This window comes from Glycine max, chromosome 20 (assembly GCF_000004515.6).
Source record: "Glycine max cultivar Williams 82 chromosome 20, Glycine_max_v4.0, whole genome shotgun sequence".
Lineage (NCBI taxonomy): Eukaryota > Viridiplantae > Streptophyta > Magnoliopsida > Fabales > Fabaceae > Glycine > Glycine max.
In genome coordinates this window covers 1,531,070-1,549,106 of record NC_038256.2, presented here as the reverse complement: position 1 = coordinate 1,549,106, position 18,037 = coordinate 1,531,070, and the positions used below count along the sequence as shown (strand labels likewise).

Here is an 18,037-nt window from a genome sequence, read left to right as displayed (position 1 = left end):
TTATTCAATGAACATAAATGAACTCATGTGGGTAAAAGGTTTACATTTGCATTAATAACCAAATTAAAAACTTATCAATTAAGGATATGAAAACATTTTCGGCTCAAAATAAAGTCGTCCAAGTTTACAAAAGAACTCATGTTCAAAATATCATGCAATTAAAACAAAAACTCATGTCTCGATGTCACATCCTATTAGAATATTGTGTTCTAGTGTCCTCTAGTACGAGGTTCCTTAAAGCAATCCACCTAGTCCTTTGCTCCCACGAACACAAGGTTCGAGATCATCACAAGATCCAAACACAAACAACACACAAGGAGTGTGTTATCACATTCCTAAACATGTAGAGATAACACACACACATAATATAAGTATAACAAGCTCAACTTAGCACAATTTGTATCATTTCAACACTTAACACGTAACATCACTTGTCTCAAGGATTTAATCAAAAAATCGCATTCCACACCTTCACATTAATCACGTGTTCAAAACAACAAATCTCAAGTACAACACAACATCTCTCACTCACACAATTCATTACTCACCATCACGTAACAAGTCACACTAATCGTTACACAGACATTATGCAACAAATACGCTAAGACTCAATCCTATATGCAATATGGTACCATGTCAGTCAAAAACCTCGTCGGACGCCTAGGAGTATATGACAAGACAGACCACACACTTGTAAGCCAAGTCACTTTCGCTAGGTAAAATCATAAAGAGACTAGTCAGGGTCACACAGTTTTGCGAGAATGCTCCAACCATATGGGAATTGCACAGGCTTAAAGGAGGACTCAAATCGGGTGTATTTAACCCCAAGGCCTAGACTCTAAAGAGTTCATCAGGACCTCTCCTTCCTGACTCAAGTCTAACCCAAAAACATTTTAACACACAAACTTTATCTACAAATTATACAAAACACACAACTCCTCAATTGTTCTCAAAATAATTTTAACTCGTCACGCCTCAAAGTAATTTAACTTGTTTGGTTCCCACAGTGGATCCCATCATAATACTCGTTGTGCATTAACTCGTCGCCCTTAAAAGGTCTTATAGTCATGTGATCGTACAGTTCATAGCCCACAACATCTCAATACACGTGTGATCTCACAATTTAACACACTTAATTTGTCACTTACACATAATTCATCACACTTTCATAATCCTAAGACATCACATTATCACGTCTCTTTCATCATATACATATCACAGTAATAATATTAATATGTTATGTTTATATGACTAATCATCTCATGAAAACAGACATTTAAAATCATATATGAGCCCCTAGAGTTTGAACTATGCAATACACACAACTATTCAATTGATTTCAAAATCATTTAAAACAAACATTTTAACAGACATTTATATTTATTTTACCAAAAATGGTGTTACAACCTATACTTGAAAATTGAAGATTATAGATTGTATGAGGAACCGACAACTACTTTGTCCTTTGTTGAAGCTATTTTTTGTCTTTGCCGGTGCCAAACCAGTTGTTTATTCACATATATATGAATTTGTTGTCATTCATCTAAAGTGTATATAAAATTTTCATATTGGAAGAAATAGACATCACTTGGGAAATCATACATTTTGCTCACAAGTGAATATAAGGAAAGTTATTACTTGTCATTATGTTTAGAAGCAAACGAAAAAACCATAAAAATAGTAAGTAGAATCCAAGGGCTAAAATGTAAGTGAACTAAACTCAAAACTTTTAGGAGTAACTCAGCTTTAACCAGAGTTATAAAATTATACTCATATTCTTATGAATGTCGCAATTGAACTAGAAAAGAAATATACTGTTTGAAGAGCATTCTCATTAGCCTGCACTTTGGCCTTTAAATGGAGATTTTTTCGGGTTAGATAAAATGCAAGATTATTTGCCTTCAATTTTTTTATATGCTCTAGTAATATATATCTTGCACATGCTATATCCACTGATTACGTGTCATTTAAACAAACTATCTAGGAAATCAAATGGCATAGGCGGAAGATTAATAAATAATCACTAGCAATAGAACATGTGCTTCTTGATGTTTTCACTAAGTTTAGGTAGAGATGGTGTCTTTGGAGGAGGAGCTCTGGATAGTGTAGATGTGCTTCTGAACAAATGTAAGGACTCTGATCTCTCAAGGTAGAGTCTGCCTCTATATTCGGTTTACCTAATGAAATTTGTATTTATAATGAACACTTGAAGCTGCATGTTTAGAAAGCTGACTGGGACTATATTACTACACAACTTTATAATCTGCATCATTTCACTATATGCCAAGGGTCAAAATTTTGAGCAATCATGGGAAGCTTGATGAAGAGATGGTAGGGTTGTTACGAAATTCTTAGAGGATAATCATAAGGTTGCTGCTTTGGCAAAGGTGGAGAAGCCTGTAAATCGTAGTTACAGCCTGTAACTAAGGTCAAAGCTTTGTCATTTGGGGAGAGGGCTAAGTTGTTGAATAATCCAATGGGACAGAGGTTGTTTGAGATAATGGCTGAGAAGGAGAGTAATATGTGTTTGGCTGCTAATGTTGGAACTGGAGCTAAATTGCTTGAAATTTTTGAGAAGGTAGTTCTGATATCTTTTTTAGGAACAAGTGCTATTTTGTTCACTTGGATCATCAGCTTGCAATGTATTTTCTTACTTAGAACTTGTAATTTTGTTTTCTTGCTTATATACATGAAAGAATCCTGTGTTCTCTGGCTTATTAACATCAACTGGATTCTAATTAGAAGATTGGCCATGATCATATATTTTCTTTTAACTAATTTAAACGGTTTTCTCTTTCAAGTTGGACCTGAGATATGCTTGCTGAAGACTCATGTAGATATTTTTCCAGATTTTACTGCTGATTTTGGCTCTAATCTTCTCTCAATATAGTGCTAAAAGATGCTCTCCTTTGTCTATATGCCTTTTTTCCTTCACAGGATAGCACAAGAAACCTTTTGGTTTCTGATATTATTTACATTAGCACACTAGAAGATTTGCTTGAATTTATTCAAACATGATGCCAATTCCTGCCTTTAACCAATGATAAGGGTGTTCTGTACTATGAGCATTGTGTGTGATAAGTTTCAGGCAATCTTTTACAGTTCTGGTCTAGTTGGTCTAATATATGCTTTATTTTACTAAAGATTGCAGAAAAATATAACTTCTTAATCTTTGAGGATCGTAAATTTGATAATATTGGCAACACAATGACCATGCAATATGAAGGGTAAGACTGCTCAACTATCATTGAATCTTGTTCTGGCTTCCTCTTAGTCTTATCTATTTATGCATCAATATGACTTTTTATTCCATTATCTCAGAGGGGTCTTTCGTATATTGGATTGGGCTCATATAGTAAATGTTCACATAATCTCAGGTCCTAGAATTGTAAATAAATTGCCATCATATTTGTTGATGAATCCTGTCGAGAACTAATAAGGAGGGTGTTGATTCTGCAGTACAGAAATTGGTTGCTTATAATAACAGCTTGTGTGAATTCCATTTTTCCAGTTTTTGCGTGTAAATGCTTGAGTGATAATGAAGAAAGTGAATTCCATTTGTTTTTGTAGGTGAGTTAATTTGTCATGACCCACCCTTGGTTCATGATCGATGCACAGACTAATTTTGTTAGTCTGGCTAGCCTATCCTAGATTAAATAACCTGTAAAAGAACATATAATATATATATATATATATATATATATCTCATTCTATCCATTTAATATCAAGGTTTCAGGTCACAACACAGACCCTTACCATATTGTCCAAAATATCCATTAATAACAATGTTGATCATAAATACTAATCATCAAAGTATATCAAAACATCACAAGTATATCATCAGCATACCTATAAGAAAGAATCATTTAAATTTCAAAATGAAGGAATCCTCTCTAAATCTATTACTACCATTATCCCTATAGCTGCATTATACTGGAGTTACAAACAAAATATCCATCAGACGTAATAGGGGTCTATCAAAAGATAATCAAATTTCGGGGTAAGTCAGCAAATCCCAGGAAGTCAGTCACTCTACTATTTGTGTATATGAGAAAAATAAAATAAAATAAAATAAGGGAATAAGTCACAAAGACTTAGTGAGAACATAAAATACAAAGTGAACAGGAAGGAGAGCACAACATAGCACGAGTCTTTTCATCTAAAGAAATTTAAAATGACATTAAATAAATAACTTACAACCTACTTTTAGAAATCAGTATACTCAAAATATATAATTTCAAAACTACTCATAAACTGATATTCAAGAATAATAACTTTATAATCAAACTTTCATTCCACTATGTGCACATAGACGACCACATTATCTTTTCGTTGTGGTGAACGGTAATTATATAACTACGACATTTAGCTCGTAGGCTGCATTATCTCTTCGTTATAGCAAACAACAAATATAAATATACTATGAGAAATTGACTCATAGGCTACATTATCTCTTCGTTGTAGCAAACGACAAATATACATATACTATGAGAAATTGACTTATAGGCTACATTATCTCTTCGTTGTAGCAAACGGTAATCAATCAAGAACTCACAATAAATAAAATAAACAAATAATCCTACATCCATCCTTATATATCTTATCAAAATCTCAAAATAAATTTCAATCAAGCAAAAATGAATATTTTTCCTTTATTCTCAAGTACTCCTAAAATTTCAAAGATCATAAAAGAATATATATATTTTAAAGTTTACTTGCTTCTCCTAAAAGAACTTAAAAAAAATGTCGCTAAGTAGATTAGCTACTCACATAAGTAACGCAATCAATGTCTTCCAATGCTATTGGAAAGATCAACCATCTTATTTTTCACAGGATCTAAGCATTTAAAATAAGAGAACAAGATATTAGACAAAATCATCAATTTTAACAAACCTAGGGTTTTGAGGAAACCACAATAATATCTAATACTTAATTTCTAACCCTTTTCACACAACCCATAACTAATCAATGCTACAAAATACTCATCTAACACCATGGATTATAAATTTTTACCTTAAAGAGATCAAATAGAAAAATATAAAGAAAATAAGTGATACTCCCTTTTTCTTCAATCACCTTCTTATGCTTAGGAATGACATAAGGATGCAATAAGCTTGATAATTTTGGAACAATGGAAGGAGATGAGTGAAAGATTGAGAGATGAAAATTTGGGGAAGAAGAGATAGGGTTTGAGAGATTGGGGGTGGGTTATTGAAAAGGAAGAAGGTATTTTGAAAAATGGGGGAGGGGTCTCGGGTAGTATAAAACTGCTGGAGAGGGGCTTTTCTTTTTCTTTTTTTTTCTTCCCTTATTAAGTGAAACAGTGTGTTTCATAAAAAATTATTGGATTTGATTGTTCACAGCGTCTATAGCCTTAAGGAAGTTTTACTTTGAGAACTTGTCAGGTAATTTAAAGAATATTATGATGAAACCTGGTCATGTATTGCTTTTTAAAGTCTCTAGTTTTCCCCCTTTATCTACTGCTATATCTGAAAAATGAATTCCAACTTTGATAAGTTACTTGAGCTGAATCAGAAAGGAGATACAACAGAAATACTGTCATGTTTGTTCTGGTGTTGATTGCAGTTCTTCTGTTAGAGTAAAATGTAGGACAAAAAAAGGCTAGAAAGAAGAGGAGGACCCGTGATTGCAATGAAGATGATGGTGATGAGCTGCTAGATTATGATTCAGCAAGCCATAAGTTGGTTTCTCTGTCAAATACTAGAAGTTGGTTGCTTTATATATGTGAATTTGCATTTTGGTGAAATCATTTGATTCTATCTGGTGAAAGCATTTGAATTTGCATATGTGAAATTGAGTTATAGTTTCACTCTTTTGATTCTATTTTTTTTTTTTACCTTAACTCAGGTTCAAATCATAGTGCATGCCTTACATATTAATTGACTTAGCTCATGTGCACCTTGATTTAGTTAAGAACAAAAGTTGCTGCAAATATTGATGATTCTGAAAAATATTTGTAGTTTGCACCTAATTGGCTTAATTGTAGCAACATATATTGGTTTGATTATATTTTGAATTATAGGTTGGATTTATTGTAAAAACAAAAACAAAAACATTTTAAGAAATTCATTTCAAGTTGTGACGTTTTAAATCTACTTTATTATTTAAATGGTCAAATAACCATTTTATTCTTTTATCTTATTTATTTTGCTTAAAACGATTTTTTATTTTAAAAAATAAAATTACTTTGGTCATTTATCTTATTTAAAAGGTTAAAAATGATCATTTAGCCTTATTTAAATTAAGACTTTTATTATATGAAAATTTAATGTGAACCTTTTTCTTCAGTTGAATTATATATTTTTAGTTGAAATTGCTTGATACTAAACAAGAAATTCACACGAGAAAGATAAATAAGACATATAAAATTAATGTGAATTCTTTTTAGAGATAATTCAATAAAAATCCGGTGATTAAAGATATTTTTATTTTTAAATGAATTATCTCTATCACTAGTATTTAATTAAAAGAACGTTATAGTTGGTGGTAGACGACACTTAGGTCAGTGCATACGCGTTACACATGTATGTTGTCAACGACACCCACCTCCTTATTCCTGAAAGCACTTATCTTCTTCTGCTTCTTCAATGCCATTCTCATCACCGTTTTTTTTATGTTTCTTGTTGGTATCCAAACCCAAAGGATTTTTACCAAAGTATAGCTATTAGTTCAGTTCATATTTTACGCTACAGAGTGCATATACTCAAATATACACTAGTAGATGATGGAGTCAACCACCCACAAGTACCCCTTCATAAAAAACCATGCCTTTTTCTACTTCTGCTTCTTTCTATGCCCTCTCTTAGTCTCAGCTTCTTCAAAATCAACCAATTCATTCCCTAAAGAAGCATTCCCAACAAAGCATGGTTACCTTCCAATAAGTCCCACTTCAACTTCTTCCATTTTCTATGCTTTCTATGAAGCACAAAACTCAACTTTACTTTTCTCTAAAACTCCACTTCTCATATGGCTCCAAGGTGGCCCTGGCTGCTCCTCCATGATTGGAAACTTGTATGAACTTGGACAGTGGCGTGTCACCAAATCACTCACCCTTCAACCCAACCCTGGTGCTTGGAATAGAATCTTTGGCCTTCTTTTCCTTGACAATCCCATTAGAACAGGCCTCAGTGTGGCCTCAACGAGACAAGAAATTCCAACGGATCAAAACGGCATTGCAAAGCATCTTTTTGCTGCTATAACCAGGTTTGTTCAACTTGACCCCCTTTTCAAGAATCGCCCTATTTATATTACTGGTGAAAGCTATGCAGGGAAGTATGTGCCTGCAATTGGGTACTATATATTAGAGAAAAATGCAAACTTGAATGTTTCTGAAAGAGTGAATTTGGCTGGTGTGGCTATTGGGGATGGATTAACTGACCCCGAAACTCAAGTGGTTAGTCATGCTGTGAATGCTTATTATGTTGGATTGATCAATGAGAGGCAGAAGAATGAGTTGGAGAAAGCTTAATTGGAAGCAGTTAGATTGGCCCAGATGGGGAATTGGAGTGAAGCAACTGATGCAAGAAACAAAGTCTTGAAAATGTTGCAGAGCATGACAGGGTTGGATACTTTATATGACTATACAAGGAAAACACCCTATGAGGATGATTTGGTTGAACAATTCTTGAGCATTGCTGAGGTGAAGAAGGCCTTGGGGATCAATGAATCATTTGCGTATGAGTCATGCAGTGATGTTGTTGGGGATGTATTACATGCTGATGTGATGAAAAGTGTGAAATATATGGTGGAATACTTGTTGAGTATGAGCAAGGTGTTGTTATATCAAGGTCAGCATGATTTGAGGGATGGTGTGGTTCAAACAGAGGTTTGGGTGAAGACAGTGAAATGGGAAGGGATTGTGGAGTTTCTAAATTCTGAAAGAAAAATATGGAAGGTTAATGGAGAGCATGCACGGTATGTTCAAAATTGGAAGTCTCTCACCAATGTTGTGGTTTTGGGGGCTGGTCATCTTTTGCCTACTGATCAGCCTGTTAATTCTAAAAAAATGATAGAAAATTGAGTTTTGGAAAGGGGTTTGTTTAAATAAGAGGAAAATCTTTTAGAGTGTGTTTGGATGTGGGAATTTAAAATTCTAAGAATTTAAAATTTTAAGAATTTCAAATATTTCAATTTAAATTCTTTTATTTTCAAAATTCTGTGTTTGGATGAAAAATTAAATTTTTTCATTTTCAAAATTTTGTATTTGGATAAAGAAATTTAATTTCTTCATTTTCAAAATTTCTTATTTTAATAAAATAATCAAATGCATTCTTTTTTAAAATTTTATACTTGAATAAAATAGTTTTTTTTAGTAAAAATATTGATCCTTTTATAAAAAAAGAAGCAAAATTAGTTATAAAAATAGGATTGAAACAATTTTTGAAGCAGAGAAAGAGCATGAAGTAGCCACTCTCTCTTTACTATTTTCCCCTTTGTCCAACCCAAGAAAATCCATCAACCACCCTTCAACCAAGCAAGCTCAAAGTTCCAAACCAAGCCTTATCCCTCACAGACCTTTCTCTCTCCACCACCACTCCTCCTCCTTCAAATCCACCATCTCCGCCAATCCCCTCCACGCCCCTCTCTCCCTTGCTCCCCACCGCCCCCGTGACCCTTCCAATGCCACCGCCCCCGTGACCCTTCCAATGCCACCGCCCTCTGTCACGCCGCCCTCGTCTGGTTTCGCAACGACCTCCGCCTCCTCGATAATGAGTGCCTCATCGCCACCAACGACTCCTTCTCTGTCTTCCCTGTCTACTGCTTTGACCCCTCTGACTACGGCAAGTCGGCATCCGGCTTCGACAAGACCGGCCCCTACCGGGTCGCCTTCCTCATTGACTCTGTCTCAAACCTCTACCGCAGCCTCTAGGCGTGCGGCTCCGATCTCGTCGTGCGCATCGGGAAGCCCAAGATTGTGCGAGCGGAGCTCGCCAAGGCGTTGCATCCTAAGTCTTGCAAGAGAGAGAAGAGGGAGAAACTGTTGGAAATGATGAAGGTGAGAGAACATGTTCCTATCCTAAGTTCACAAAAGAATTTCAAATTCTTTCATTTTTTGAAAGAATTTGAAATCCTAATATTTAAGTTAATTAAAGCACTTGAACAAAATACTGAAATTTTAATTTCTTTTTCAAAAATTTTATCCAAACATCTTATTTCACCGAAAAGTAATTAAAATCCTTTAAAAAATTGAATTACTCTATTAAATTTCTTTATACAAACAGACTATAGTTTCACTTCGTTGTATTTGTAGTGAAACTAGCGACATTAAACCGTGAGTGAGAGTGAGATTATTAAACGATGAGGTTTAAGAATCTCATTTGAAGAAAATGAATGGCTTAGCAGGTTTAGTATTTTTTTCTCTGTATAATTCTATGTGATTATTAGTGCACGACGTAGCTATGGAGAGTGTCCAATTTTATATCAGAACTCAAAATTACATGTAAAAACAAAAATAGTTTTAAATGTCACCAGACTATTGCTAAAACAAATTCCTTAGCCTTATTTTCTTTACCTTGTGTTTGGATAGAGAATTTCAAAATTTCAGCGAATTTGAAATGCCTAGAATTTGAATTGCTTTGATTTTAATATCCTTTATTTTTCAAATTATTTGTTTGCATAAATCAATTCAAATTTCTTTCATTTTAAATTCTTTGTTTGGATAGATTCAATTTCCTCCATATGCAAAATTTCAATTTTATATTTTAAATAGATGGAATTTTAATATTGAACTTTATAGAAAATAAACACAATCTTACTTTGAAATATTATTTAATTTTTTTTCAATTTTTAATAATTTATAAATATAAAATATTGATAATTTTAACTAGGGTTGTTTTGCCTTACCACAACCAGCCAATGATGTTTTTAAACCGCATCAACTAAGGCTATTTTTCGGTCGACATCAAATAAGATTTTTTTTGTCAAAGTATACTAGGAATATTTATTAGCTGACATTAGCTGGGGCTACTTTTCGGCTAACGTTGGCTGAGTCTATTTTTCAGTCGATGTTGGCTAAGTTTTTTTTACCAACGTCGGCTAGGGTTTTTTTGGCTGACACCAGCTAAGGTCTTTTCGAACGACATTGACCAAGGCTATTTTTAGCCAATGTTAGCCTAAAATATCCTAGTAGGCGTTGACAAAAAAATCTACCAATATCGGCTAATAAATAGCTTGGTCGATGCCAACTAACAGAACCTACTCGATGTCGGCCGAAAAACATCATTGGCTGAACAATAGCCCTGACCAATGTCAGACAAAAAACCATACCCAACATCAGCTATTAAATAGTCTTGCCTGATGTTGGCTAAAAAATAGCTCTAACCGATGTCGGCCAAAAAAACTCTAGTGGATGTCGACTAAAAGAACCTAGTCGATGTCGACTAAATAGTCATGCCCGATGTCGGTCAAAAATACCTAACTGGTGTTAATAGAAAAAACCCTAGCCAGCATCAACAAAAAAACCTAGCTAATGTGGTTAAGAAATAGCATTGGTTGATATCAACCAGAAAATTCTAGTCGATGTCAACAAAAAAATCCTAACCGATGTCGGCTAAGAAAATCTAGTTGACATTAGTCAAAACAACTTAGCTAACATCGGCTAAAAAAGAACCTTAGCCTATATTGGTTAAAAATAGCTTTTGTTGATGTTGGCTGGAAAAATCTAGCTGACGTCGGCTGAAAAACCCTAGTAGGTGTCTACTCAAAAGTTAGTCATGACCGATTTTAATAGAAAAAATCTAGCCAACATTAGCCAAAAAATTATTGGTCAACATCAACTGAAAAAACCTAGATGACAACGGCCAAAAAAATTCTTGGCCGACGTTAGCAAAAATTTCCCATGACTGACATCAGTGAGAAAATAACCCTAACCAATATCAACTAAAACAAATCTTAGCCGATATCGGCAAAAAATAGCTTTGGTTGATATCATACAAAAAAATTCTGACCGAGAAAACCTCGGCCAATGTCAGTGAAAAACAACTTATGTCGATGTCGGTTGTAAAAACTTTGGTCACCGGTAGTTGTGAGTGTTGGACACGAAAGAGTCGTAAGGAAGAATGTGAGTCAGAGTAAGCATCTCTGAAAAATAATTTCAAATTCTATATTTTTTGAGAAAATTTGAAATTTCACTGTTTTAGTCAATTAAAATGATTCATAAAAATATCAAAAATTAAATCTCCTTTCAAATACTCTATCCAAACAAGCTATTTTATCATGAATCCTTTTAAATTCCTTGAGAAAATGATTTCCCCTGCTGAATTGTTCCATCCAAACACACTATTAACGAAACAATTTTTCAAAAGGCCGGTGTTAATGTAAAAGTGGATGTGCATCTGGGGTGGGTATAATGAAATTGATACATTTTTTTTTTGTTAATGCTTGCGGCTAGACAAGATTACTCAGTGTTTTGCAACAAGAAACAAAAATGGACTAGTATCATATTTCTTAATATGGAAGTGAAGGAAAGTTTAGGATTAAATAACTTTTGATCCAGTAAAATATGGTGTTTCTTTATTTTAGTATTTTTTTTTAGACTTTGAAGATTAATTTTTTCTTGTATTAATTCTGGATAACAATGTTAATTGATGACTTAATAATATCATTAAGAATCAATTGATTTACCTTGTCATTAAGAAGAAGGTCAACAAGATACAAGTATTTTTTTGGAGTTAAAAAGTGTCACCCTCCCTTCATAGTCCTTACCATATTACTAGAACAACCAATCGCTTTATAGAATTTCATCAACACTTGGCCTTTCTAGTCAATCTTATGCACCCATTCAACGCTCTCACGGACACCCCTAGTGATATAAACCCATTTACACAAGGATTGAGGATGGATCTTTAAAGGTTTTTTTTTACTTGTATGAAATTTAGAAAATGGAATGGATAAGGAGAATGAAGAAGGTGGTTAGAAGAATCACTCCTCCAGAATTGGTGTCACACACAAGATGGTGTTCCTTGATAAACAAATTTCTTGAATCACTCAAGTAACTAAGGAGATTCACTCCCACACTTTAGATGTTGATTAAAACTCAATTCATGGTATCTTTTTTATTAGAAAATGTGAAGCCCATAAATAAGAATTGCATCAAGTTGGTTACACAAGTGAGAAGATGAAATGATCACCAATAACAACAATTGATGGTGTCATTATACCTAATTAAAACTAGAATTAAGACAAATGATCACCAATAACAACAATTGATGGTGTCATTATACCTAACTAAACTAGAATTAAGACACAAAAACATGTGGAAAAATGCTTAGCTCTTGGTCAACCAAGAGACAGCCACAAGCCTAGAGTTTCCACCTTATTAAACCTTAATTTCTTTAAATTAAAACAAGCCCATAGGTGGTGAAAATCAAAAGAGAATTGACAGCCACTTTAACACAATTTTGGGTCTTTATTTCAACTAACAAAATGCTAATAAAATCACTCAACAAAGGTGGCGCCCTCTACTCTTCTTGGAACATGGTGCAATTGACAATCTGAAGCTTCTCCACTTGTAACTTGGGCCTAAATTCAAATAACATGGTTAACACTTGTTGAAGAGCTTCCTTGGCCTTCTTTGTTCTAGCCCTTGACATAGGTCCTCCAAGTCCTTCTAAAGGTTCCTTTCCCTTAGTCCTTGCCATGTCCTCATCACTCTCTCCCTCTTCAAAAGGATTTGTCCTTAAATCGGCTTCTCCATCTACATAAAAAAGAGTTAAGTCAGACACATTAAATGTAGTACTCACATTGTACTCACTGGGTAATTCAATCTTTTATGCATTGTCATTTATCCTTTCAATTACTTGAAATGAACCATCCCATCTTGGTTAAAGCTTGGATTTTCTTTGCTCCGGAAACCTCTCCTTTCTCATGTGAACACAAACCCAATCTTCGGATTGGAAAACAACCTTTTTGCTCCCCTTGTTTGCTTATCTAGCATAGCTCTCATTCCTCTTTTCAATTTAGGCCTTGACTATTTCATGGAGCTTTTTCACATAGTCCGCTTTGGATTGTCCTTCCTTATGCTTAAAAACTGAAATATTAGACATTAGTAACAAATCAAGAGCAGTTAGTGGATTGAAACCATAAACAACCTCAAAAGGAGAACAACTAGTGGTGCTATGCACAACCCTATTATAAGAGCAAACTTTCCAATTCTTAAGATTCTATTTCAAAACGATCCTTAGCAAGGTACCCAAAGTCCTATTCACGACCTTTGTTTGTCCATCCATTTGAGGGTGACAAGTAGTAGAAAATAGTAACTTAGTACCCAACTTTCCCCATAAGGTCCTCCAAAAATGGCTTAGGAACTTGGAGTCCCTATCACTAACAATGCTTCTTGGTAATCCATGGAGTTTCACCACTTCTTTGAAGAACAAATCCGCCACATGATTAGCATCATCAAATTTCATACAAGGAATAAAATTAGTTATTTTAGAAAACCTATCAAAAACAAAAAATATGGAATCCTTACCATTACTTGTTCTAGGCAGCCCCAAAACAAAGTCCATTGATAAATCAATCCATGGAGAATCCATAATTGGTAAAGGGGTATACAAACCATGAGGCATTACCTTTGACTTGGCCTTTTTGCAAGCAATACAACGCTCACAAAATTTCTGCACATCTTTCTTCATGTTAGGTCAATAAAAATGTTCTTTCGATGTATCTAAGGTCTTTTGGACCCCAAAATGCCCCTATCAACCCACCTTCATGGGTTTCACACACAAGCAAGTTTCTAGTAGAACACTTGGGCACACATAATTTATTTTCTTTGAAGAGGTAGCCTTCATATCTATAAAAACCATCTTTAGAAAACTTTTCACAATTTTTGAAGATTTCACCAAAGGTGTCCTCTCCTTCATACATTTCTTTCAAGCAATCAAATCCAATCATATTTGTTTCAAGCATAGAAAGCAAAAAGTGTCTCCTTGACAAGGCATCCGCAACAATATTTCCTTTTCCATTTTTATGTTTAATAACATAAGGAAATTGCTCAAAAAATTCCACCCATTTGGCATGCCTTTTGTTTAGCTTACCTTGTCCCTTTAAGTATTTTAGGGACTCATGGTCACTATGGATCACAAACTCCTTGGGATAAAGATAGTGTTTCCATGTTTTCAACGCTCTCACTAAGACATACAACTCTTTATCATAAGTAGAATAGTTAAGGGTAGGACCACTTAATTTTTCATTAAAATAAGCAATCTGATGGCCTTCTTGTAACAATACAACCCTAATCTCAACATTTGAAGCATCACATTCAATTTCAAAAGATTTTGAAAAATTTGACAAAGCAAGTATGGGGGCATTGGTTAACTTTTGCTTAAGAGCATTAAAAGCTTCTTCTTGTTTCTCCTCCCATTTGAAAACATTTTTCTTAATTACCTCATTCAATGGTGCTGCCAAGGTACTAAAATCCTTCACAAATCGCCTATAAAAATGATAGCTTAATGAAACTTCAAGTACGCATTGTGCAGCAGAAGGGTTCCATACTTCAAAGGAAGTGTACTATCCAAGCTGCAACGGATCACAAACATGTAGCGGATTTAAGGGATCTGAAATTAGAGCGGTGCAATGAACTGCAGGGGTACATAATCATACTTTATTGTTCATCAAGTAGTCATCCGTGTTAGGTAATATTTGAAAGTTGGAACCATGTAGGATTACATATGAAGTAGCAATTTTAAATGATTGACATAGAATTCAACACTAACACACATATCATAAGGGTGGTTATTTATTCGTATACATGCTTAATATATATACTCTTTGAATTTAATTAGAATACATTGATGATGTAAATATTTTTTCCACTGTCATATAATGCTATATAATTGATTTTTTGTTACATAATAATTACTTTAGAAGTTATATTTAAGTAAACCTTCATTTTCATTCCTGAAAGATATAGGGACTAATCATTTGGTCTTTGAAAATATTTTAGAGGTAAAACAGTTATTGAATTTTGGACTTGTTAGTCTTTCCAAGCACTAATTTGTCAGTAATATATAACTTTGAAGGACTAATTACGCTAAATGCATAATTGGTTTGGGAATTAAATTGTTTATAATTATGTACTGTATGAAACTAATTTGCCAATATAATTGAATGAAACTAACTGATGGAAGGATTAATGTGGAGAAAAGAGAAACCTTTCGAAGATTATTTAGCCTCAAGTTTTTTCATGAACTAAATTGCCAGTGCATAATGGGGTTTACTAAGTTATATGTAGTGTGTTTTCTATTTAGTTACAATGTTAGACACTCTAATTAGTGTATAAAAAATAAACTCATTCTTTAACAAGCTAAGAAGGATATTTTGCTATTTGAAAATTTGCAATGTAACTGTGACAACAATCAAACATTCTGAGCTCTCTCAAGTTTGCAGAAATAAGCATGAAAGTGAACAAGCGGGGGAGAGAATTTCGCAAAAGTTGGATCAAATATGACTGGAAGATGAAAATAGGAACCTATCTGTCTGACCAATGTTGTTATAAGCTCCATTCTATTTATGCCCCTAATTAGTGAGTACTGCATCGATACTACCACAGTTAGGTGCATGGCATGGTTTAGTGCAACAGTTTCCTCTGGGGTCCCTCTTGTTTTTGTCAATATCCAAACAGAACAAATTCCCTCCACGGTAAAATAGTTTTTCTTCAGATTTCTTAGTTCTTTATTTCATAAGTGTTTTTCTCATGTTAATGGATCAATCTTCTAACGCAGGAGGAAACTCATTTCTTGAAAAGGGAAATAGCTACTAGCAAGCAAAAAATCAACAATGCTAACCAAATAATGCATGGTATAAGGTTGTGGTTTTTGCCTGGACTAGCAGAAATTTTAGTTGTGTTAATCCCTCAACCTGGCGAAGCGCGCTTTGGCATGGAAATTAAACGAACTGAAGAGGTGTGTAATGCTAATTAACACTCCTCATTCCTCATCAAGTATTTTATAGCACTTGTGTGTAGAATATGTTTTAAGAGCTTGTTAGGCTATGTTTGGAGCCTTGTTCATTATGTGCCAGCACACATACCCATATGGATCCAACAACTGTCTGCAAAAGACACCTCCCTGATTCTTTTCAAAACCCGATTTTGAGGACCCTCAAGGAAAACTCAAACATCCACTTATTGAACAACCGCAGTGGCAAGAACTTAGATTTTGTGTTTTGTGTTACTGCAGGGCTTTGTGTACATATATTCAGTGATGAGGGGTTCGCCAGCTGATCGTGCTGGGGTGAGAGAAATGTATGAAGAGTTAAGTGCAAATGAGTTCCTTCTAGTGATATCAAGGTTGCAATGCAAGAGCATAATGCCAATGAATGTTTGTTCTGCTAGCCTTGTGCATTGCTGTGACCAATCTGAAATGAAGGACATTCTCACTTCAGCGATAGACCAATATGAGATGATTCAGGTGCATGTCATGGCCTGGTCGAACCAAACTCGTCCCTCTCCAATTCCTGATGTTGGTGGTTTAGCGGCCCTACTACATCCAAAAAGCGATTCATCATTATGATTCATGACCTTACAGAAAACAAGTAGAATTAGACACTATCTCTATCTCAAAATCAGAGTTATGAACCTGAATCTTAAAATTAAAATTCATTCTTTGTGCCATCAACTCTATGCAATGTTTTGTTTATGGCATATTTGAATTTGTTTAATTTTTTTAAAAATATTATTGCAAATATCAAATAAATTGATATTTAGGGCATTAAGTGCCCCTATATTTAGTATTCTAGTGAGCGGGATCAAATAAATTCATCCAATCTCGTAAGTAATAAGTTAGGTGTTCAAGTAGACAACGTAGTATGATAAAGAGAGATCTGAGATCGAATGGGAAGTTTGTATTTTTTTTAGATGTCCCAAAATATAGGACTCCTCGCGTGAAATAAAAAGTTGATACCAAATAGCAAAGTGAAAGACATATTTGGAGTGAAACAAAACAGTGGCAAATTAGTTTGCTGCCAATGGCCACTCAGCCATTCCGGAAAGCCATAGCCAAACCTTCTTCTTCATCTACACCTCCAATTCCAAACCTTTCCCTTGTATCCTGCATCACCTCAATCCTTCAAAACCTAAATCCCCAAAGCCCAGATTACTCACCCCCCAAACAGTTCTCATCTCACCACACCCCAAACTTGGTTATCAACGTTATCAAGAACCAGAACATTCCCCACCATGCCCTTCACTTATTCAACTGGGCCTCCAACCACAACCACTACTCCCACACACTCTTCTGCTACGCTGCCATCACTGACCTCCTGCTCTCTCACTCCCTCTCCACCACTCCAACTGACTCTCCGACAACCTCATCAGCATGTTCATCAACGCTCTCGGCCACCGCGGCAACATCTGGGGCACCATTCACTGGTTCCATGGAGCGAATACCTTCACAAAGGACACTACGTGTATTCCTGCAACGCCATATTGGGTGTCCTCATGAGGGCCAATTGTGTCAACATTGCCAAGGCCATCTACGATCAGGTTCTCACAGAAGTTGTATTGGAACTTGATGTTTACACTTATACTACCATGATTTGTGGGTTATGCAAAGTGGGCATGGTCGAGAGTGCACGCAAGGTGTTCGAGGAAATGGTTAGTCACGGGATGAATCCAGATGTGAAAGCGTATCGGGTTGTCGTCGTCAATGAGTATTGCAAGATTAGAAAACCAAGTGAAGCAGTGTTGCTTCTGAGGGAAATGGTGGTGAGGCGTGTTAAGCCAAGTATGTCAAGCTTTAATGCAGTGTTTAGAGTTCTTGTGGATGAGGGGAAGCTTAATAAAAGAGTTATTCTTTTGAAGCAGATGCCTAAGATGGGATGCTCGCCCAACTTCTTGTTTTATTGCACAATGATATGTGGTCTTTGTAAAGTGAAGGGTAGGATGCAACAAGTTGAAGAGCTCATTTTGGATATGCTTCAGAATGGGCATAACCTGGATGCCACTATGTATAATTGCTTACTCGCGGGATATTGTCAAGACAGGGATGAAGAAAGGACACCAAAGATAGTTATGACATAA

The 18,037-nt window shown here is 34.9% G+C and overlaps 3 protein-coding genes and 1 pseudogene across 3 annotated transcripts; all 4 read left to right on the top strand.

The window, feature by feature from the left end:
• Positions 1-6,625: 6,625 nt before the first annotated feature.
• On the top strand, positions 6,626-9,409 carry LOC100787236 (serine carboxypeptidase-like 50). Its single transcript, XM_041013117.1, has one exon. The coding sequence runs from the start codon at positions 6,743-6,745 to the stop codon at positions 7,487-7,489; it is 747 nt and encodes a 248-aa protein (XP_040869051.1). The 5' UTR covers positions 6,626-6,742; the 3' UTR covers positions 7,490-9,409.
• LOC121174383 (uncharacterized) lies at positions 7,514-9,624 on the top strand (annotated as a pseudogene).
• A 5,952-nt stretch (positions 9,625-15,576) lies between these two features.
• On the top strand, positions 15,577-16,529 carry LOC121174382 (uncharacterized). Its single transcript, XM_041013621.1, has 3 exons — positions 15,577-15,657; positions 15,741-15,920; positions 16,197-16,529. Exons 1-3 carry the CDS (start codon positions 15,577-15,579, stop codon positions 16,527-16,529), a joined length of 594 nt encoding a protein of 197 aa, XP_040869555.1.
• Positions 16,530-17,194: 665 nt separating this feature from the next.
• Positions 17,195-18,037, top strand: LOC102660854 (pentatricopeptide repeat-containing protein At5g46100-like). Its single transcript, XM_006606568.1, has one exon. The coding sequence runs from the start codon at positions 17,195-17,197 to the stop codon at positions 18,035-18,037; it is 843 nt and encodes a 280-aa protein (XP_006606631.1).

Excerpts from the sequence above, each read along its gene's own strand:
- LOC121174382 (XM_041013621.1), top strand. The coding sequence starts at position 15,577 with ATGGCATGGTTTAGTGCAACAGTTTCCTCTGGGGTCCCTCTTGTTTTT. Across the intron at positions 15,658-15,740 it reads CAGAACAAATTCCCTCCACG|GAGGAAACTCATTTCTTGAA; the intron begins GTAAAATAGTTT and ends CTTCTAACGCAG. Across the intron at positions 15,921-16,196 it reads AAATTAAACGAACTGAAGAG|GGCTTTGTGTACATATATTC; the intron begins GTGTGTAATGCT and ends GTGTTACTGCAG.
- LOC100787236 (XM_041013117.1), top strand. The coding sequence starts at position 6,743 with ATGATGGAGTCAACCACCCACAAGTACCCCTTCATAAAAAACCATGCC.
- LOC102660854 (XM_006606568.1), top strand. The coding sequence starts at position 17,195 with ATGCCCTTCACTTATTCAACTGGGCCTCCAACCACAACCACTACTCCC.